This window comes from Labeo rohita, chromosome 15, assembly GCF_022985175.1.
Source record: "Labeo rohita strain BAU-BD-2019 chromosome 15, IGBB_LRoh.1.0, whole genome shotgun sequence".
Lineage (NCBI taxonomy): Eukaryota > Metazoa > Chordata > Actinopteri > Cypriniformes > Cyprinidae > Labeo > Labeo rohita.
Window position 1 is genome coordinate 3,241,440 of NC_066883.1, and position 23,680 is coordinate 3,265,119.

The window sequence follows — 23,680 nt, forward strand, 5'->3', positions numbered from 1 at the left end:
TTTTGATAATTATTATTTAATTTGGCCACAGCAATTCAGCGTTCGCACATAATTTAACAAAATAAAATAAAATAATGCAGTTCTACAGCAGCAATACCAAATAACAAATGCACACAATAAATTACTGAGCCATGCACATGACATGCAGATCGATCTATCTATCTATCTATCATGGCCACAAATTAAGAATATGTTCCCGCATTTTAATTAAAAGGTCCCCCTTGAAGGGCCCCCAGTCAGCCTTGGCCCATATGCACCTGCATACCCATACACTACAGCCCTGCTTTAGCTGTTTGGAAAGAGAGTCATAAAGGTTGAAAAAAATGTTATTGCAGTTTAGTACAAATCTAAAGCAAAGTCGGTCAATTGATATTCATGATTACAAGCTGCAGTTATCAGGTCAGTAACTACTTTATTCAGTGTGTTTTCATTTTAATGACTGTTAAACTTCTGGAATCCTATTTGCTTGGAATAAAAAGAAAAATGAAAAGGTAACTGCAAATTTCTCTGTTTTTTAAAAAATAAAAAGAATGATTTAAAAGTTATAACCTTACAGTTGCACGATATAAACTGTAAGGTGATGTAAGGTGTTACTTGCAGTTCTGAAAAGAAACATTTGAATTGTTAGATAAAACGTTTTAAACTCAGAATTCAGATAAAGCGTAAGAATCGCAAGAGGTAAAGTCACAATTCTTAGGAAAACTTTAAAACTTGCAATTCAGAGAAAAGGTCTTAACTGTGAGATCTTTAAACTAACTCAGATACACCCTGGATTTACAGACAATGAAAAGCAGCTGTAACAGCAGCGTTGCACAAGATGCTTTCACAGCACAGGTCAGGTTGGGTGAAGTCTGCAGCTCCCTGAAGAAGATCAATGGCCTCTGATTAATGAATGTGTAGCATAAAGGCGGCTGATATGAATGATCTGAGACAGGATCAGCCTCATTCCACTCATTCCAGCCTGAGGCTTCATGTCTTCATCTTTCTCTCAGCAGCAGTTTGCAGAGGCTCCTTAATAAAAAACAAGAAAACACACTAGCAGTAGTTTTTATTGGTTTTTGAAACTCAAAGTGCTTTAATTTAGTGTGTTTAAATGCATCAATCTTTTATGGTTAGTTTAACTTTTTTATCAATATGATCTTTTTTTAGGAACGCATTTGACATGTTGATTGTGTGACAACTCTAAATCAGTCTTTCACTCGTGTCAGTGTTGATGTTGTGTGGTATTACACTGTAAGATTCTTGTTTCAATGACACACTGAACGTGTTCAATAAAGATCATAAAAAGTAAACTCGCGTGAGTGGTATTTCCTGTGTCATCACAGCCATGGGAAACTCCTGACCAATCAGAGCAGTCTGTGAGCGAGCGAGTGTGATGTGATTGGCTGGCGGTGTCGTCTCAGAGACGCAATGAATGGCAGATTCCTGTGAGCGGTCCCGCGGTGGTCGGAGCCGGACTGAAGAGCTCTGTGTGTCCGTACGGAAGCGCCTCTCTCCGCTCCTGCATTCAGGTAAAGCCGCTTTCATAAAAATGGGCGAAGTCACACCGCTCACACTGTCCACTGTCGTTTGTGTTTATTTATCGTAAAGTGAGCGAATGTTATCTGAACCGTGCGTGCGTCCGTCACATTATTGTTGCTGGGACTGATTTAAAGCTGTGTGGATGTGTGGATGTGTGCTCGTGTGTTGTGAGCGGGGCGCGTTCACCCCCTGAGGCTGATGCAATGACTCACTGTTTGTTCAGATCAGCGAATGCGTTTACTGTGTACTGTGAATGAGCGGGTTTCGCAGCTGCGTGATAAACACGTGCTTCTCGGTATGTCCCGTTATCTCGGCTGTTTGCTGATGATGTTTGCTGCTTAGCGCGACGCGTTCATTTCTTATGTTGTGGCGTCACGGCTGCCTGTTTCCTGTCGCTCAGTGCTCACCATGACAACAGCGGCGCAGACGCAGGAGCTCTTCCGGCGCGCGGAGGCCGTGTGCTTTGACGTGGACAGCACCGTGATCCGCGAGGAGGGCATCGATGAGCTCGCCAAGTTCTGCGGCGTCGGGGACGCGGTCACGGAGATGTCAGTAAACAGATTTACTGTCAAACACCAGCACAGTACCATTAGTCACACACACGTGTGTGATCAAGCACCCTAACTAGTGTACATGCACACATACGCACTACTGAGTCTGAGAGCACATCTCTGTTGTCCTGCCCGCAGGACCCGGAAGGCCATGGGTGGCTCCGTGTCATTTCAGACGGCCCTGAGTGAGCGTCTGTCCATCATCAAGTGCTCAAGGGAACAAGTCAACAAACTGATAACTGACCACCCGCCTCAGCTGACCCCGGGTGTCAGGTAATCTGGTAACCGTCCGCATTTCACTTTACACTCTATACACTATACAACATATACAATACACACAACAGTTATACATTGTATACATTTTACATTGTGTGAAGTGTGTATATTGTGTAGTATGTATACTGTAGCATATTCACACTACTAATACTACACTATATATTATACACTATGCTATTTGCATGTACACTCTACACTATATACACTACTTATACCTTACACCATGTACACAATGTACACTACTATACATACTATACACTATATTCACCATAAATGACATACATTATGCTATATACTAGTGTTGGGTTCAAGTCTGAGTCTTTACCAGTCGAGTCCGAGTCCAAGATGGGCCGAGTCCAAGGAAACACTACTGTTTGTCAGTATCTTAACATTGTTTTAACCCAGGGGTTCCCAAACTCGGTCCTGGAGGGCCGGTGTCCTACAGAGTTTAGCTCCAGCCCCAATTAGACGCACGTGAACCAGCTAATCAAGCTTACACTAGTCATACTAGAAACCCCCTGGTGCTGAGGCAAGTTGGACCAAGTTGGACCGAGTTTGGGCACCCCTGTTTTTAACCTTTACAACTAGTAAAACACAATGTCAATTGAAAAGCAAAAAGCAAAGAAAAGCAAACCTCTAGTGGATCTTGCCCTTTTGATTTTTGATTTCACAACATCTCATAATTAGTGTCCATGCTCTGCTTAGCAAACTTAAAGTCATGCAACAGAAGTTATGGCTGACTTATGTCTTGTGACACATTTCAGAGTGAAACAGGTTTTAGAATGTGATAAATTATAGGGCGGGACTTGACTTTATTCATTGATATAGTAAATGTATAAATTCAAGGGTGGGGGTAAAGGAGTAGGAGTATCTTGGGACCTTAAGAGCAGAAAATGCACCTCTTTTATTTCTGATTGTGGCTGTGTGTGTTGAGACTTTTTTTTTCTTGGATGAAAATGAGGTTGTGAGGGATAAACCTGGTCTTTACAATCATACACTGTGTATAAAGTCCTATATGCTTTACATAAATCACAGCAAACTCACACCTGTTTTATTTTTGAATGAATTTATAGTTACATGAATTACAATACATGACATTATATAAGGAATAATTGATGATGTACCATTGAATTACTAGAAAATCATGCACACCCAAGGTGGTTTTGGACCCATTAAAACTGTTGCTGCAAAGATGTTAGAAAAATTATTTTTCTTTTAAGCTAGAAACTGCCACCATGTTTAAAAATAACAATAATTTTAATACAGCAAAAACTAATCAACTAATGTAAGTAAAACATTCTCAAGCAAGTAAACACTCCAAGTAGGCCTATTACTTATAAACAAAAGGACAAATAAATATATTAATCAAAAATACAAATGAAATAATATTTTTAAAAAATAGAATCTTTTTTAAAATAGATTTTTTTTTAGGTCTATCTAAAGGCTATTACAGAAATAGACTACTACAGATATTTCTTAATAAATGTTAAAATAAAACACTGCAAAATCTTCACTGTATACATTAAAGACGATTCTTATTACAGTCAATAAGTGATTGTTTTATTGTTTGACGTGGTCGGCGGCTGCAGGTTTACGCTGCTGTCACTTTAAGATCTGACGCATCAGTGTTTCTCCCAGCTGTTCAGGTTTACTTAAGACAAAACCAACCTCATTTACATGAATAGTCTCCGATACGAGCATGTGTGTAGCAATAACAGAACCTGTTAGAAGCGAAAGAGAACTGAGCATTCGCACACTGACTGAGAGGCGCGTTCTGTGAGCGCGCTTTGAGTGTGCCTACTGGACAAGACTTAAAAACACATGCAAACACTGAATGTTACTTTCGTGATAATGCATCGAGTCAGTGACATTTCCGTCAACTGTCTCTGGACTCGGACGGACTCGGCATATTTTCAGAGTCCGAAAGGCTCGAGTCCGAGTAAAAATGCATCCGAGTCCGTGACAAGTCCGAGTCGCCTAAAAATTGTACTCGAGACCGGACTCGAGTCCGAGCACCCCAACTCTACTATATACACTGTACACATACTTTACACTTGTGCACTGTACATACTTTATACATTCTACACTCTACACTATATACACTATAAACTGTATGCACTACTACAGATCTGGCTACTGAGAATGCGTGCGTGGAGTAAAGGGAAAACGCGTGAGCACGACATATAGCGCAGGGTCTCAGAAAATGCTCTGACACAGAAAGACATGATCAGTAGGGGCAGTCATGTAACGCACCGAACTGAAGCGGCAGAGAACGTTATTCACGGCGAGCGGTAGTCTGATGAAGTTTATTGCGTGTACTCCACGAAGGCCAATAAAATATTCCTGATTCTCTTACCAATAGTATTATCACCTGTTTATCATGACAATTTGATCACAGAAAAAATCATTTAAAAAGTAGGCTATTAATTACTCTACAGCCTTATTTTTATCTTGCTTCGATTTGTGGATCATCTAAAATCACAATCTAAAATGTAAAACCACACTCCCCTTGACTTATGCACAATTTACTACAAAAACGGAGACAAACATTCTAATGAAACCATAAAAGCAATTTGGTTTAGGTGTAAATATCCCGTGTTGCTGGCGAAGGCCGTTTACATTTATACAACAAAGACTTTAACAAAAGAATTATTTTTTTTTCAATCGTGAGAGAGTGGCGTAGTGAGTAAGTACAGATTTTTGTTAATGCTTAACCTATCCTTTAACATGACTTTGAATCTGACAGACAAACAAAATTTATTTTCACTACATGATGTGACCTAAAATCGTTTTTTAAACATAAAAAAACACAAAATACAAAAAGCCGATTGTAGTCCTGATTTTTTTATTTCCTGTATTTTAAGGCTAATTTAAGCATTTTTACTGTTATGAAGCCTAAAGGCGGGCGTACACGGTGCGATTTTTGAGGTCGTACGAGCTCGCATGCGATTTTTTTTGGTTATCGGAGGAAATCGTTTCTTCTCGTATGGTCGGGGCTCGTATGGTGTGTGAGAAATTACGAGACGAGCAGAGTGCCTTACGAGCACTTCCCGACCTTACGATCATTTTTAAACATGTCAAAAAACTTCGGGAGCTGTCGGATTGAAAGCGTGACGTGTGTGCTGTTGAACGAGCCGATTTGTTGAGCAAACTGGAAATGACCAATCAGAAAACCATATAGCAAAAGTCCTGAAGGCAGTTTTATGATTCTGCATTACTGTTCTTCCACAACAATACAACATGTAAGATGCAGTATGTATACAATAATACCTAAACTATCCAGCATTTTAACATGTATAAAAACAACGTCACAAATTGCAGAAACTTGCATGACACGCAATGATTGTGTAATTTACAATATCTTCCACGACGACGATTAAGAAAAGAAAGTCCATGTTGTTCTCTGCCCTTCAGCCAAACTCTTTGCCATGCCCTTCGTTTTCTTTTCTTTTTTTGTTTTTTCGCAAGCCATTGCTGCCACAAAGAAAAGGATCTCTTCCTCAGAGTCCATGTTTTTGGCGCGGAACTTCGTGAATGTGATTGCCTCGGAAATCGGCAGGTTTTAAAATCGTGCCGTGTACCACTGCGTCCGTAAACAAAGTCACTCGTGACGTGTGCGTGGCCATACGGTCTTCCGACTGTCCGAATTCGCACCGTGTACGGCCGCCCTAATAAATTGGTATTAAACAGAGAATAGACCAGAAATTAAACCGCATCTGTTTATGAACAGAGAAAACAGAAGAAAACTTTAGAAATGAAAATTAATATCATTTACAGATTAAAAAAGGAAACATGGATTAAGCAGCATCCTCTTCTTTTCTTTATTTTGCAAAAGCTTTACAGTTTTGAATTATGTTTTGCTTCCGTATGACCATTAATTATGGAGTAACAGTTTCCTCAGAAGAGGAAGTGAGTGATTGTGTCGGCGCCTCAAGCGCCTGTTAATAAAATGCAGCCTAAATCCTACCTGATTTATAATTTTTTCCTCTCAAAATGAAGTTTTATACAAATAGCATAATTTTTAACCATGCAGTAAACATTTTAAATATATATATAAAAAACTGTAATTTCCCCGAAAGTTTTTTCGTTGGTTTAATAGGCTACATTTGGCCAAAATCTTATTATAAAAAATTATGCTGTATTGGCAGTGACTACACAAGATACCAGACTTCATTTTTTTTGTTTATTTCTTATATATTTATTTATTTATTTTTTGTAACATACTAATGGCATACACCATATGACCACCAGACCATATGAATAACAAATTCACAATTGATAATTTATCACTTTTTTTTTTCTTTTTTTTTTTCACATGATTGTTTTATTTGTGGTCTTAGCCATTTGAGGCTTTAAGACCAAGCGGATCCTCCGCCGGCTGCTCCCGCTTACTGCAATTCCCTTCACCGTCCATGTTTTAATTTTGGCAAATAAGTATGGGTGAATGCAACTTATTGGTCATGAGCCAAACATTTAGCAGGGCAGGAAAACAATCGTTCTACCTGATTTTTATCGCTGGCATAGATCACAATTTTTTTTTACCCATGTACATGCACTTAATTTTTTTTTCTTTTTTTTCTATTACTGTTGCGTGATGTATATGTTTGTATTAATATGTACATAATTGCAATTAACTGTAGTTAATGCTGTTAAAATGTAATGATGTTAAATAGAGGGGGGACACATTTAAAAAATTCAATTCCAGTGCATTCTTGGACCTCATTAAAATATTATTGACTGACGTTTCATAGACATTCAGTTGTTACGCTTTCAAATTTATTGGCATTTGTATGTACAGTATGTAATTTCACCTCCTAAATTACTACACTACAGTCACAATTCTATAATGGTACAATTTACTCAGGCCTATGACATTAAAATTCTTTTTTAGAATAATTGTACATAAATGCAAGTAGTTCTAAAGCCTACATTTACAATAAAAATGTCTGAATGATAAATTTATTTATATTTTTTTTTTAATCAAGTATAAATGCATCGCTTGTGTGCTTGGCAGCAGCCTACTTTAAAAATCATCCTACTTTTAATGCATCCAAATCTACAGTAACCCCCTGGGGCCAAGTCTGCTCTTCTCACCTTTATTGATAAGGTGGGGGAGGTGGAAGGTGGTTTGGGCAGTTTTGGCCATCCACCAACAACCCCCTCACAATTACAGTTGTTATTCTTGGTTAGTTCTTGACCTTTGACGAGTTGCGAAACCAAGGCGTAGAGGGGGTTGGGGTCCAAACATTGTGAGACAGGACTCACGACGATCTAAAGTATCTATGAAATTTGTTCTTCATTCTCAATGGGAAAGTGCCCAAGCAACATTACTCCAAAAAGTTGCCCAGCAAAATTGCTTAAAGTTAAAACTATTTAAGTTAAAACTATTATAACGGGTTAAAAACTATTAGTTCTTTGATTCTTGTGCCTGTACCGTCCACTGGAATACAGCACTACACATTGCTTTGAAATCAGTTAATTTATTTTGTAACTGAACAAGTTTTAAGAAGAATTTTCTTTGCAATCTCTTCATTTTTAATTAGCTTTTAAATTCTGTCAGTTTTATATAGCTAACAAACAATAACAAGTAAAATGTCACTTCAAATCATTTATTAAAGACTACAGTGAATAAAACAGCTTATGAATATTCAAATTATTTACTTCAGGAAAGACAATAGGCTAACATAAACCGATTTGTACTTTTGTTACTTTTAATATAAATTCTTTCAAATAATTTAGGGGATTTTACATTATTTATTCAGGTAGATTCCTTTAAAAAGTACTCAAAAATATTATGCGTAATATTGTTACCTACTTTAAGCTCATGTGTTTTTTCACGCTCTTTAATGTGGCGTGACAGATCGCTACATTCGCCTCAGTTGAAGCTGCACGTGAACGAATCATTCGATTAAAACGAGACGTTTGTTTCATTAAATATTCAAGTCAGTTCTCAGACTGAATGACTGGAATTTCTCCCGGTGCTCCTATTCCAAGCCATTTTCTCCATCTATTATGACTTTAATCTCTTGCTATGACTTCATTCTTGAAATTTTGACTTTATCCTCAAAATATTTCAATGTTATTCTCGTATTACTACAACGTTATCCAGTCAAAATATTACCTTAGAATTTTTAACACGCCGTACATAATGCTGCACCTTTATTCTTACAATATGATTTTATTGCCACACCTTTTATTGCTCTCAACAATATGGCTACGACTTCATTCTCGTAACTTTGATTTTATTCTCAAAATTTTGCAGTGTTTAAATCTTGTAGGCTACAGTTTGTCATAGTAAGGCATCGTGTTTTATAATATTGGCCAAGTAAAAGGAAAACTCTCAATGGTTTAAAGAAATTAAAGTGTTTTTTTTTTTTTTTTTTTTCTCAAAATTTTTTTGTATTAAAATGTTTGCTGCAGTATGTTCTGCTAATATAAAATTGTGATTTTTGGAGGGAAAAAAAAGATCACATACGTCACATTTTATTTAGATTTTTAACACTGTGGACAGCTGTAGGCTATATTTCCCCTCACTACTCAAATTGTCTAAAGTTAACAGCATTCAGGGTGTATAAATGTTAAGCCAAAACTAATTCATTTAAAGTGAAACTAAAGCCCTCTCTCGTTCGGCACAAGTCCAAATGTTTCCATATTCGCCACATATTGCTTCACTCGCATTTTCGGCCTAAAACATAATTCACAAACAGCACAGTGAGACTGTGATCTCGCTGAATGGTACATATTTTAATGACATTGACATTTATATATTTCATTGATTTTTAATAAGAAAACTACGGCTAGCCAATTTAACAATTTCATAATAATAACAATCTTTGTTTTCTAGTGCCTTTAAATGTTACTCAAAGTGCTTCACTTAAACAAATAAAACATCAGTAAAGATTTCATTAAATATTAAAATAAAGCCCTTGAAAATAAAATTATGGAAACAGTAACATAAATTTCAACCAAAAGAAAGGTAAAAGCAATATCTTGACCATGACTGTCACAAAAATCCTAAAAATATTACAGCCACAGTTCTAGAAAATAATCGTTTATTTATTTGGTGTGCAATATTGACGTTTATAAGAGTTGACTGAGTGGCACTGTTCTAAACGGGTTTAATTCTGACATTATAAATCAACCTCGGACGAGCGCACCGGCGCATTCACTTGGAATATTTTCTTATAATAGCATACAAACTTAAATAGTTGTTTTTGGTCATAATAGTAGAACATCATTCAGCTAGTTTAGGCTACTTTTGTATATTAGGCAAAACATGGAACTGAAATAAACCGTCAAATTGAAAACAAAATATATACTTTATGCAAATATGAATTATCACTTTTGCTTCACTCGGTTTGTTGTTTTTAATTTACTTTTAGTTAGACTTATTAAATCAGCATGCTGACTTGACTAGCTATCGACTATGTATGAGGAAAGCGCAATAAAGTGTGCGTTTACAAATAATAAAACGTTAATGGGTTAAGTCCTTTTTACTTCCCTACATAGATTAAAATCTGAAATAGCGCCTGCAGGGAGCTCCGTGATCACGCGTGGCAAATTGCAGGCTGCCGCGTGAAAAAAGACACCGTTCTCAGTGGCCAGATCTGTATACACTCTATACAATATACTGTATACGCTATACATACTATACTTTATTAAAACTTTACACTATATACAATATACACTTTACATTGAATATGCTACAGTATGCATACTATACAATATACACACTAATAATACTACACTAAACATTATACGCTACACTATTTGCATGTACACTCTACACTATATACACTATTTATGCCTTACACCATGTACACAATATACACTACTATACACTTATTATACACACTATACATGGTATACACTATATAATCCTTACACACAACACTATATTCACTGTAAATGACATGCATTATGCTATATACACTATACATACTATATACTTTACAGTATATATACTATACATCCTATATACCTTACACTTTGTGCACTGTAAATATTATACAATACACTTGACACTATACATTACACAAAATACACTATGCACTATAAAATGTATGCACTACTATACACTCTATACAGCATACTGTATAAACTATGCATACTATACCATTTATACTTTACACTGTATACACTTTATGCACAGTGTATAGTTTATTTTGTGTACTGTCCATTTACACTTTACACATTCCACTAGAAATACTTCACACTATGTACACTACATACTATAAACTGTATACACTTTGTTTACTATGCACAATATACACTACTATACACACTATACTATATACACAATGCATACTGTACACTTTTTACATTTAATATACACTTTATACACGACACAATATACACTATCCACACTATAAACAATCTACACCGTGCACTATACATAATATACACTACTATACACACTACACTGTATGCACTATGCATAATATACATTTACACTTCACACTACATACATACATTTACTCTACTATATACACCATACGTACTATATGATTTACATTGTGTATAGATTAATATACACTATGCATACTATAATTTTTCACACTATATAGTGTACACAATATGCACTACTATGCACACTATATACTCTATATACTATGCTATATACAATATACACTACACTACATACATACTGCACACTACTAAACACTTCAGAATCTGTACTATATACACTTTATCTACTATACACACTGAATCCACTATTTCACTCCATACTATATATCCTATGCACTGTATTCACTACATATACTCTATGCGCACTTTACACTATATCTACAATACACATATGCACCTTTGACAAGATATACATTATATCCACCTTATTTTTTTTATGCAGAAGTAAGTTTGTTTATGTTTGTTTAAGTATGTTTTCTGTGAATGTGTAAGACTTCTGGTTTATTATCCACTGTAGGGAAATAACGAGAAGAAGAACGAAGTGCAGTAAACACTAAAACTGTCTGACTACGAACGTGTGTTCATAATTAAGATAACTCATTACAATAATATGGTGAGACACACCAGTTTGCAATATCTATCAGCTAAAGGAGCTGTTTTGTAGAAGAAGCCAGACACGTTAAACATACGAATGTCCTCGCTGCTCTTATGGGAAATAAAAGGGTTGTTCACTACACACTGCTACACTATATCCACATGTATCTGGAGATTATTCATGAAGCCTTTGTCTGCTCAGGGAGCTCACGGAGAAGCTTCATCAGCGCAACGTGAAGGTGTTCCTCATCTCGGGCGGTTTCCGCTGCATCGTCGAACACGTGGCGTCGCAGCTCAACATTCCTCTCCATCACGTCTACGCAAACCGCCTCAAGTTCTACTTCAACGGTAAGAGCCGGCCGCTGCCTCACGGGCCGCTGATGTTAGCTAGAGACTGACGAGTGTCTGCCGTGTCTGTCAGGAGAATACGCCGGGTTTGACGAATCTCAGCCCACTGCGCAGTCCGGCGGGAAGGGCAGAGTCATCAGCCTGCTGAAGGAGCAGTACGGCTTCAAGAACATCGTGATGATTGGAGACGGAGCCACTGATCTGGAGGCCTGTCCTCCCGCGGTGAGTACGTCATCATACCAGCTCAAGCGCTGTCTGGATAGACAAGCTACAGTACCACACTATAATGTAAAACTCACCCTACTGTTCATCTGCCCATGAACATCACCTGCTAGAAGACAACTTTGAGTTGCGTTTATTAAAACACTTTGACAACTGCTGTCCTGTCCCTTTCAGAGCGCTTTCATTGGTTTTGGTGGGAACGTGGTGCGGCAGCAGGTGAAGGAGAAGTCCTCGTGGTACGTCACAAGTTTCGGGGAGCTGCTCAAGGAGCTGGAGAAGATCTAATGATAGTGACTGAAAACATCCTGGAGCGCACAACACAGAGTTTAGCATACTCTATGGTCATGCACTAGCTTTGTGCCTTTCCTAGTTTTACCTAATGCACAATTTTTAATGTTCAGATGTTTTTAGAGTTTATAATTGAAATTGTTTCTGTAGAAGATCATGCAAACCAGCAGAGTTCAGTTTGCAGGATCCGTTTTCTGTGATGTACTGTACGGTTAGCATTTTAATGGTATTGACTCATGTTTGGATGTCGAACTTTGAGAGAACACTATATTTTTCCTTGATAATGATTATTTTATAACTAACAACTGTCCACTTCAGTATGCATATTTGAAAATGAGCATTTCTAATATTGCTCAGCAGATAATAAAATACTTAACAGCGGTTCAGTGTCTTCTGTTCGTGTAAACAACACACTGTGGTAGAATGATCATTTATGATTTATTGATGACAGTATTGGTTTGATTTGAAACATCTTGTGCTGTTAAATCCCCACGGGATCAGTGTACAGTAGACTGAGCATGCCGCGATCACACACAAAACTAAGTCAGTCTGTCAGCGAGTTACCGATCAGAGCAGCTTCATCCAGAAACTGCAGACATTTCACAACACAAAAAAGGCATTGGAAAGCATGTCTATGTAGAAACAGAACAAAAATACAGCAACTAAATAAAAACAACTTCTAAAAAAAGTTTTAATTTTGCACACAACCTGTCCCCAGTGAGGCTTGTCCAGCTCCAGTTTTACAGATTTGTTTAAATGAGGGCAATTTCAGGCTACTTTGGTAACAAACAAATGGAGCATTTATATTTGATAGGACTCTGTTGTATTTGTCATTGTCACTTAGCATTAAATCATCTTTATGTGGGGGCTCATATTTACAGCTTATAAATATGCAATAAATACATGAGTAGACTGCAGCATTCGAGCACATTTACAGTGCTTTCTCAGCAGGCTGATCAGTAAACGTTTGTTTTCCTGACAACAATCAGTTCATACAAGTCTGCGCTAACGAAGGCATGCTGTTTATGTTGAAATACGACGAATCAAAGATTCACTGCCCACCAAACTGCAAAGGGTTCATACTCTACACTTATGCACTTTACAGCCCTTCTGACAAAGCCTTTTAATATTCCAACAAAACTTAATTTAACAGATCCACGGCTGTGTTTTTTCTAGCTTAGCAAGAAACACATTCACGTAACCAGCAATACAGATTTTCTCAACTTACAGTAACAGCCTTCATTCCTACGAATTCAATTTGGTTTGCTGGTGCAAATTTTAATGGACAGAACAAATGTGATGTATGTGATGTCGGTTGGCCTCATGAGTTAATCCCGGCAGTGGAAGTGTCTGATGTCTCGGTCTGGTCTGGAGCTCATGGGGACATAACGGTGATGATTGCAACTGGATGCGTTACTGGAGTGGAGACGCTTGCAGCGGGATCATTATCCTGGACTCCATGTGCTGAATGAGCGGCACTGAAAGCAACACAAACACACTAAATTACCAAATGACATCATGTATACAACCAACACAAACTTATCTTGTCTCATAACACCAACAGACATCAGCAAAAAATAAAAATAAAACCGACACTATATTTGACTTGTCTTGCTGTTTAAGAGCAGCAAAAGTCACTTGTAGAACACAAAAGAAGTGTGAGCGTGTCTGAGGACGGTGTTTACCGGTGTAATAAACAACTTCATCCCAGCCCTCGTGCTGCCAGGCGGCGTTCCTCGTGTCCTCTCTAGACTGAAGATCCTTATACGCTGGAACACACAGACAAAACTGTATATGAGATGTATACTATTGCTAATTTTAAAGTCGTTTTTGTGCAGAAAATCCAGAAGGCTGCTGGTATTTATTATATGTGACCCTGGAGCACAAAACCAGTCATAAGTATCACAGGTATATTTGTAGCAATAGACAAAAATACATTGTATGGGTCAAAATTATTGATTTTTCTTTCATGCCAAAAATCATTAGGATATTAACTCAGGGTTTCTGCAGGTTTTATGAGGGTAAATTTAAGACTTTAAGACCAAAAGGTGCGCGCTGCGCTGCACAGAGACAATGCGACCAGCAGTGCTGCTGATGCGGCGGCTCTGAATCCGCTTGTTGAAAAGAAAGGAGGAAGGAGCCACGTGTGGAAATAATTTGCATTTGCGGCTGATGACAAGGGCAACATCATAGATCATCAGAAACCCATCTGCAAACGGTGTCATCGAAGTTCTCTCTCAAAAGGAGGAAATACATCGAAAACGGACACCCAGATTTAATGAAAGAGTTCAAGCAGGTAAATTTTAATTTAATTTTATATTTAGAGCTTTTGTTATGTCGGATTGAAAAAAACATCACCATTTGCTTAGTTAATCGTTAGCATAAGCGCGGCTAACGCAAGTATTCGAACAAAGCTTCTTTATTAACGGTTTAATGCTTTTATAGCATTTATGAAAAAAAAAAAAAAAACAGGACATGATAGTGTACTAATTCTACACATCAGAGGCTTTTAAAAATGACCTGTGTAGCCAAAATATGTGTGTTAGAGAACAAATGTACAAATGTATGGTTAATGTTTATGTCCTTAAAATCGGTCAACAGAATAGCAGTTCTAGGCTATGAAATATAGTTTGTGCAGTTTGATTAAATAAAAGTAGTCAAATACAGTCCTGTGTAGTTTGGTAAGGCTTTACAATAAGATGCCATTCATTAATATCACGTAATATATTATCTAACATCATTTTGATGTTCATGTTTTGAACTTGATCGTTCATGTTTGTTCATTGTGCGTTAAATAATGTCAACAGATACAACTTTTAATTAAAAAAAAAAAAAAAATGTATTAATACATTTTGAAATTAAAAAGAATAATTGCTATGTAACACTTGTATATTAAGTCATGTTAAATGAAATCTTTTTGTGAAGTGTTTCGTCTGTAACGTCTGTGTAACATTGATATCATACACTTAATATAAGTAATCTTATCTAAATTTATTATAAAAGCTGACGTTTGTTATTTACTGAAAAGTTATATTATACATAAAGTTTAGTCAGACTCAGCCCATTGTTTTACTGAAGTATATGATATTTTAGAAGACCACGAACCACCAAAGCAAACTCTTAAGACAACAACGCTTCCAGATGCTTCTTAGCAGCAGCAGAAGTACGACAAAAACGCACCTGAGGCAAGAAAACTGAACCTGTTGCTGAATTCACATGTCTGGATCAAGTGCCAGTTTATACACTGAAAAATGTGGATTCCAGCAAATGCTTCATCACCTCAACCCAAACCACCAGCTTCCAAGCCAACAATTGTTTAGGTGTTATTTTTGTTTGTTATTAATAAAAATAGTGTGTTGTTCAATTCATGTTTTTGTGTTTTGCTTTGGCACCAAAATTAGTACCGAAAACCGTGGATTGGTATTGGTACCAAATATTGAAATTTTGGTAGTGTGACAACACTACTTTCAAATTAGCGTCAAACATGTTTGTTTTTGTTCGTTTGAGTTTCCCCCTTTTTTCACTTTCCTTCGGTTTTAAGTAGCTTGTAAAAAAGCGTTGTGCACATTTTACAAACAAATAAAAATACACCATGTCACATGCCTAATATAAAATAATAACTTACACAAAGTTTAAATAGGAATACAAAACTGAAAATCAGTAAACACTGTGTAATCAAATACATAACAAACAGAACATTTATTAGCAAAATAAATAAGGAAGCTTGGAAGCAGGGCATACACCTTGATGAAAAAAAAATACCCTGTTTAAATAAAAATCAGCAAACACTGTTGAACCAAATAAATATGAAACTTCCACTATCACCTTAGACAAATGATCAACAGGCTTTTCAAAATCCAAAATATTTTTAAAACACGATGAATGAAACACGAGGAAACAATCCCTCACGGAAATTAATGCCATGATAACACGAATTTAAGACTTGCTGCTCTGATTTAAGACCTTTTGAAGGCCTTAATTCACGAAAAAACGATTTAAGACTTTTTAAGACCCACAGAAACCCTGTAACTAAAGACTATGTTCTATGAAGATATTTTGCAAATTTCCCACTGTAAATACATCAAAAATCCTATCTCAACAAACCATACATCAATGGAAAGCTTATTTATTGGACTGGTTTTGTTGTTCAGGGTCACATATATAACACCTAGAACAATATTAACATGGTCTGTTGAGTTTTCCCAACATCTGACCTCACTGACGCGGGCTATGGATGGAATCAAGACATCAAAACCACATGGTCTGTCAACATTTGTGCTGTACAAACACAAGAGATGTCACTGGTCCTACCAGATGAGAACTAAACTGATCTGAATAAGGACACTACCGTCTTGAGCAGAGCTGAATCTGGATTCGTCTTATATTTGATGAAGTTTGCATCACTGATACTGTTATTTTCCTGTTTATTTATTTTTCTGTACTGCATTGTAAAGCTTTATAAAACATAAACGTGTCTTGACTAAATGTCTGGAGGCACGTGATCATTCTCACCCCAGAGATGATGGACCATATAGAGGTCTCCTATCTGAGAGAAGAAGCCGCCGACCGCCTCACGGTTGTGCTGCCGGTAGTTGATGGCTCTCGCCCTGAGGAACACACACAGTAATCACACACTTCTCAATCATGAGGAATCACACAGCTCGTTATAACGGCCTGTTCACACCAAGACTGAGACAAATCACTGACGAAAGGCCCATTTCAACACACTTGCAGATGCTTTTATCTGAAGTGACTTGCAGTCAAGCTATGTTTTTTCATGTTCATGCATCCGCTGGGAACTGAAGCTCTAGCACTATGCTGTATTGTTTGAGCTACTGGATGAGTGAAGCGAATCACTAATGAAGGTGTATTCACACCAAAATGAGACGGAAAAGTGCTCCAGCCCGCTGCCGGATGACATGTGATGAAGGTGAACATTAGCTCTGGATGCAAACCGTGGACAGACTATTCCTGGTTAATATTCATCACAATCAGTTGGAATTGTAAATGTCAGTTGGAGTAAAATATATATATGTTTGTACATTGGAGTTCATATGCACTCCGTGTACTGTTGATAAAGAATAAAGACTAATCTTGGGAGAAAGAACTGCTCATTTAGATGATTTACACCAAGTGACAAAACTACATTTCCCATAATTCTCTACAGCAGAATGAAAAAACATGAAAAAATGCACATCTCATCATAATGACTTCTGAAACACTCCCAAGAATTTCCAGTGAGGATTTGAAGATTGCAACAGGTCCTGTATTTGAGAGATTTAACTGAATTTAGCACACGTTGTGCAGAACTGAATGTGCTCGAAAGTATTACATACAGTACATTACAGCAGTGCATGAACATAAACACTTCATTTTAATTATTAATTTGTATTTTGAGCTGTTAACACATTTTCAATCTTGTGAGTTTAAACAGCTGTGTTATGTATTGCTCGCACTCTTACCAATAGTTGCCCCATTCAATCATGGTCCCGGGCTGCAGGAAACAAGAAAAACAACTGTTAATCTGATTTCATTTCAAAAAGCCCACAGCAAGCCTGTAGGACTGCTGATATACAGTCATTTCCAAAAATATCGGCACCCTTGCAATTCTGTCAGAAAATGCAACCCTTCTCTCAGAAAATTGTTGCAGTTGCAAATGTTTTGGTACTCACATGTTTTTTTTTTGGCATTGGAACAACACAGAAAAACAGAGAACAAAAGTCAAATCTGATACAATTCCACACAGAACCCAAAAAATGCACTGGACAAAATTATTGGTACCCTCAACTTAATATTTAGTAGCACCCCCCTTTGGAAAAAATAACTAATCAATCGTTTCCTGTAACCATGAATGAGTTTCTAACACCTCTCTACTGGAATTTTGGACCAGTCTTGTTTTACAAACTGCTCCAAGTCATTCAGACTGTTTTGAGATCTCTCCACCGTTGATCTATGGGATTCAGATCTGGCCATTTCACAACTCTCCATTTCTGAGTGTTTTTTGAAGTGTGTTTCGGGTCATTGTCCTGCTGGAAGACTCATGACTTCTGGTGGAGATGCAGCTTTTTGACACTGGCCACCACGTTGCGCCCCAAAACTCTTTGGTAATCATGAGATTTCATGATACCGTTCACACAGTCAAGGCATCCGGTCCCAGAATCAGCAAAGCAACCCCAAAACATCTTTGAACCTCCACCATGTTTGACTGTACGGGACTGTGTTCTTTTCTCTGAAGGCCTCATTTCTTTTTCTGTAAACAGTGCCATGATGTCTTTTACAAAAAAAAGAAATCTACTTTTGTCTCATCTGTTTACAGTATGTTCTCCCAGAAGGATTGTGGTTTTGTCACATACTCCAGTCTTGCTTTTTTATGCCTTTGTGTCAGCAGTGGTGTCCTTCTGGGTCTCCTACTGTAGTGTCCCTTTTCATTCAGATGTTGACGGATAGTGTGAGCTGACACTGTTGTACCCTGTGTCTGCAGATCAGCTTCAATTTGTTTGGAAGTTAATCAGGGTTCTTTATCCACCATTCGAACAATCCTTCGTTGTAATTTTTCATTAATTTTGCTCTTCCGTCAAAGTACAGGGAGGTTATCTCCTGATATTGCTATACAGTGCGCACAGTGGACACAGGAACATTAAGATCTCTGGAGATGGACTTGTAGCCTTGAGATTGTCCATGTTTTTCCACAATTTTTTCTGACAGAACTGCAACGGTGCCGATATTTTTGGCCATGACTGTATAACACTACAAGCTTATTCACACTGACTTTGTCGGTAACATAAAGTAAAGCAACATTAGGAAACTGATAAACTAAAAAGTGTGTCACTATTAAGAAAGACTGAAAAGTTCTCAAACTGCATGTTTCAAAGAATCTGTGCCAAACTGATTTAACATTCAAAAAACATTATACACATCTACTGCAGTTTACAGAAATCACTCGATCCGAACTCCAACGATAACTAGCACATGTGTCATTCAGCTAGAGAAAGACTGAGGCTGAAGGTGTGGGACACACTCACTCTCAGCTGGTAGGAGCGGAGCTCATAGATGTTGGGTCCGTCTCTGGGTACCGGCTCGTTCCAGAAGCTGAATTCCAGCAGCAGCTGGTTCCTGCGGGACAGCAGCATCTTCCCCCTCTCGTTCCTGTACTCCAGGAACTCCTGCGCACAACACCACAAACAAACATCAGCGCTTTGACAGCCAGAACCAGAACACAAAGACGTCTGCACTGATCATCTCACTGGGTTTGTCCATCTGCAGGATCTTCCACAACCGAACATCATTTCAATACAGCTGAATGTGTGCAGGACTCACAGTGCACTGTACACTGCCGTACAAACAGCTAATAATAACATCTGAATAATTCAGGAAATGGACTTTCAAACAAGACATGAGGAAGTTCCAAGATTGCATGAACAGCACCACCTGCAGACGTGAGCTGATACGGCTGTGTCACCATCCATTATTTACTGCAGATCCGCTGACTGTAGGTTGATATTATTCATAGATAACACTTTTAATGCTATTTAATCAGGTAACACACGTTTTTTTTTTCACCATGCATATTCTTGCTAAAAACTTGCCTTGAATGGGTTTGAAGTGTTGTGAGATGTTACACACACGCGTGTATTACAGCAGATATGAATGCTCTGAAATTGTGTATACTGATAACATAAACCATAATATGTCTTGTGCTGTGCAATATGGAGACTGCACTGCTGAACTACATGAGCGTGCAGCACAAACACCGCTTTACCTTGTTATTCCTCAGTTTATTCATGACTTCAGTCAGAGCTGGATATCCTCCTCTGTACCGCCACAAGTGCACTACATAGTGAACAAGATGAACATGGTACAGTGTGTCAGTGTTCACATTGAACAGATTAAACACAGATCCCAAAAAAAAAAACACATTTTAAAAGCATTTAAGTATTTAAATCTTAGATGTTTAAGTTCTTTCTATTATCTACTGAAACTCACAATAATAAAACATAAAGTACATTAGTCAGCTATTTTCAGTTGGGAGGTGGCTGTCCTGAACCCTAACCCCTAAAAAGAAAATGATATTAAATCATTTTTATATTTTTTATTCACTGCTGTTTTTAAAAGTATCTTTCTGATTATTTTAAAAAATAAAGCTCAAAAAGTGGAATTTTCTCGCTCTAAATTCTGAAACTTAACGTAAAAAAAAAAAAAAAAAAGTCCAGCATTTTTCATGTCACTACTGAAAGAGAATATGTTTTTAGTCTATTGGCTGAGACTGATTTTATTATATTTATTTATATTTTAGTATGTGAGTTAAAGTTCTGTAATGTGATGTGGTCACTACCAAAGCATTACTGTCACTACCAAAACATTGGATGTTTTGTCAAAAATAAAGTATAACGAATAATAAACTAAGATATTATGATAGTTTTTGATCTAATATCCTTAAAAAAGATAAAGATTCCTTAAGTTTGAAATCAGTATGATCAACTTTTGCCTTTTACAAAGAAAAACTGGATTCAAAATACAACAAATCTAATAAATGACACTTTAAATATTGTTAAAAATGTAATCGTCATGGATTTATCATAGATTTAAAATCTTAATAAGTCAATATAACCCTTCTAATATAATTATTATATATATATATATATATATATATATATATATATATATATATATATATAAATAATCATTCTGTGTCAAATCAACCAAATTCATAATATTCCCTCACTAAAATTGTGTATTTTTCTGAAGAAAGACAAACAGAAATAGTGTTGAAAGCCTGAATATTAAATGTCACAGAAGTATAGTTACTGAGTAATCCATTATTTTGTAGAGGGAGGTCAAAATGACCCTTTTCACCTGAGATTCAGAGCCAGAACACAGGAGTTTATGGCTTTAAAAAAATGACTTTAGAAAGACGGCAGCGTCATTGTCATTTTTACAGGGATTGGTAAGTTTGTTAGTAAAATTTGTTGACTTCAGCATTCTTTGCTGCATTATATGCCAATAATGAAAGTTCAAAAATGGGGAAAAAGTACTTTTAACTACAGTTCCCATAGCTGTAACTCAAGAGGTATTACAATATATGCATAGTCTTTTATATTCCATCTCTTAACAAATGTTTCTTCTGGCATCTTTAGTTCTGAGGCCCATTCCTGTGTGTGTCCTACCAGCTTGGTCCTGCTCTCCATACCAGGTGTTCCAGGTGCCCACCAGCTCACACGGGTAATGCTTGTCATTATGGATGGACGGCAGCACCTCATTACTGCGGACACAAGACACGGTCTCTTAAGAGCTCGTTTACCGCAGTGAAATTGTGTGTAAAACACGGTTCCTCTGTGAGGAACCGGAGGAGAACTGACTTCATACTTTCACTAGAGTCATCAAACACCATCTGACTGAAGCACACCTAAATGACAGGGATGAGCACTGAGGGTCAGTGTGATTAATCAGTGAGATCAGTGAGTTGAGTCGTATTTCCCTCAGCGGTAAACACTTGAGGAATGGGCTTTAGCGGATTCCTGCCAGCGCCGCTGCCAATCACTGACAGGAATAGAAAGCAGGACATTTGGTTTGAACTTCAGTAGTCACATCAGTTCGCTCTCAGGGGACTCCGAAGAAGTTAGAAACAGCTCGTTTTATGTAATTAACACCCAACGGCCTCGTTCGGCCCGGTTTATTCATGCCGGAGAGTCTGACTTACCAGAGTTTGTTGTAGGCCTCGAGACACTCGGGCTTCACGTTGTGAACTACAACACAAGCAACAAAACTAGTTAATCAACAACTTTCACCCGTGTTGAACGTTTTACAACAGGGGGCATAACTTACACTGTATTTTATATAAGTTGTTGTCCTCTTTCTTGGCTAACAGATGGGAGTGAGCGTCTTTTCTGGGGTCCACCTTCCTCACAAACAGTGATTTAAACCAGCTGTCCTCTCGATTCCGGTTATTAGATGCTGACAGACCCCTGAAACAAGACAAGTTCTGCATTTTTTATATGATACCGTACACATATACAGACCTGGACGTTACACTGCATTATGAGACTATGTGCACATGTGTTATTTCCTCATATGCAGGACACCGTCACCGTCAGGAACTGTTTGTATTTCAGTATGTCAGATGATCACGATGCGTTTCTGACATTCAGTCACATCCATAACCAGTGCAACCTTTCACTCATCAGCACGAAAGCTAAAACACTTCACAGTGTCTTTGCCATAACAACACAAGCTGAATGATGACCTTGAGCAGCAGATCCGCACGCGCTTGACGCCTCTGTGATTCGCGTAGCAACCATTAACCGTTGAGCTGTTCACGCTCTGCAATCAGTACATTAGCAAAGTGTTTGTATTTATCTGTTAGCAGCAGTACTAGTAATGACGTCTTTAACTAATGCGCCACTTCGTGTAGAAACTCTCATTTAGATCTGAGCGGCGCGTGTTTCGCTAAAGCACAAAGCTCGCAGATTTATAACGTGTAATTGAGATAAAACTGGCCGACCTGATAACAGCGGTAACGTGTCCTTTCGCCCGGCCCTTGTTTGTAGCCTGATATAGGCCGGAGCAAGAGGTCTGAAGGACTCTGGTCGCCATCTTCCACTGATAGGACACAAACAGCAGGCGAGGAACGGGTTAAACGGCCGCAGTTCGTCAGCGCTGCCGCTAGAGGCGCTAGAGCGCGAGCCGCGTGCGATACACGCGCCGCAGGGAGGGGGCGCTACACACCACTGAGACGCACTGCTGAGGCCTAGACCAGTCTGAAAACCAGTCATCTTTTCTTTCTCTCTTTTTTCTGCACAGCTGGTCATTTCAATCAAACCAAACATCATCATTATTAAAGGGAACCTACAGCAATTAAAAAACAAAACACACAATAATTCTTCTTATATTAATATTATTATTATTATTATTATTTTTTTTTGCACATTTTTTAATTCATGCCCAGCTAAGACCAGCCTGGAAGTGGCCAGAACCCCTCTAAAACCAGTCTGCTGACCAGCTAAGACCAGCCAACCAGCTTAGGCTGGTTTTAGCTGTTTTTTTTTTCAGCAGGGTAGATAAAACAAGTGAGATTTCAATGATATTTTCACCACTGAAAAAATCTGGTCATCTTATCATAATGTAATTAGTAGAATATAAGTCTCAGATATACAACTCATTATTTAATATGCATTTCCCTCACAGCAGTTACCATTATTCGACAATCTTTGCACTTGACGTCTTTGATGCAAGAGGGAACAAAAATAGAGATATTTGAAAAGTGTAAAAAGATCTATGACACACGGTGACACAACATTAGCCAATAAACATTTAACCTGTAGACTTCCAAAGGCTGCCAAAAACCTGCTTTGACAACTATTTAAATATCAGGAATCTTGAGGGTGGAAAAAAATATAAATATTGAGAAAATCCCCTTTAAAGTTCTTCAAATAATGTTCTTAGCAATGCATATTACTAATCAAAAATTAAGTTTT

At 37.6% G+C, this 23,680-nt stretch overlaps 2 protein-coding genes across 2 annotated transcripts; one reads left to right on the top strand and one right to left on the bottom strand.

Moving 5' to 3' along the window:
• Positions 1-1,356: 1,356 nt before the first annotated feature.
• psph (phosphoserine phosphatase) lies at positions 1,357-12,590 on the top strand. The gene is made up of 6 exons (XM_051128874.1): positions 1,357-1,511; positions 1,922-2,069; positions 2,211-2,345; positions 11,554-11,699; positions 11,773-11,921; positions 12,096-12,590. The coding sequence occupies exons 1-6, from the start codon at positions 1,415-1,417 to the stop codon at positions 12,204-12,206; spliced, it is 786 nt and encodes a 261-aa protein (XP_050984831.1). The 5' UTR covers positions 1,357-1,414; the 3' UTR covers positions 12,207-12,590.
• Positions 12,591-12,628: 38 nt separating this feature from the next.
• On the bottom strand, positions 12,629-22,838 carry nipsnap2 (nipsnap homolog 2). Its single transcript, XM_051128873.1, has 10 exons — positions 22,708-22,838; positions 22,032-22,171; positions 21,907-21,952; positions 21,374-21,468; positions 19,969-20,039; positions 19,232-19,372; positions 17,672-17,703; positions 16,722-16,816; positions 13,895-13,978; positions 12,629-13,687 (listed from the first exon to the last, which is right to left on the bottom strand). The coding sequence occupies exons 1-10, from the start codon at positions 22,797-22,799 to the stop codon at positions 13,623-13,625; spliced, it is 861 nt and encodes a 286-aa protein (XP_050984830.1). The 5' UTR covers positions 22,800-22,838; the 3' UTR covers positions 12,629-13,622.
• Positions 22,839-23,680: the final 842 nt, after the last annotated feature.

Coding starts and splice junctions, on each gene's coding strand:
- psph (XM_051128874.1), top strand. CDS start 1,415: ATGGCAGATTCCTGTGAGCGGTCCCGCGGTGGTCGGAGCCGGACTGAA. Junction 2,070..2,210: donor GGGGACGCGGTCACGGAGAT/GTCAGTAAACAG, acceptor TCCTGCCCGCAG/GACCCGGAAGGCCATGGGTG. Junction 2,346..11,553: donor CAGCTGACCCCGGGTGTCAG/GTAATCTGGTAA, acceptor TTGTCTGCTCAG/GGAGCTCACGGAGAAGCTTC.
- nipsnap2 (XM_051128873.1), bottom strand. CDS start 22,799: ATGGCGACCAGAGTCCTTCAGACCTCTTGCTCCGGCCTATATCAGGCT. Junction 22,172..22,707: donor CACGTTACCGCTGTTATCAG/GTCGGCCAGTTT, acceptor GTCTTGTTTCAG/GGGTCTGTCAGCATCTAATA. Junction 19,373..19,968: donor ATAAACTGAGGAATAACAAG/GTAAAGCGGTGT, acceptor TGTTGTGCGCAG/GAGTTCCTGGAGTACAGGAA.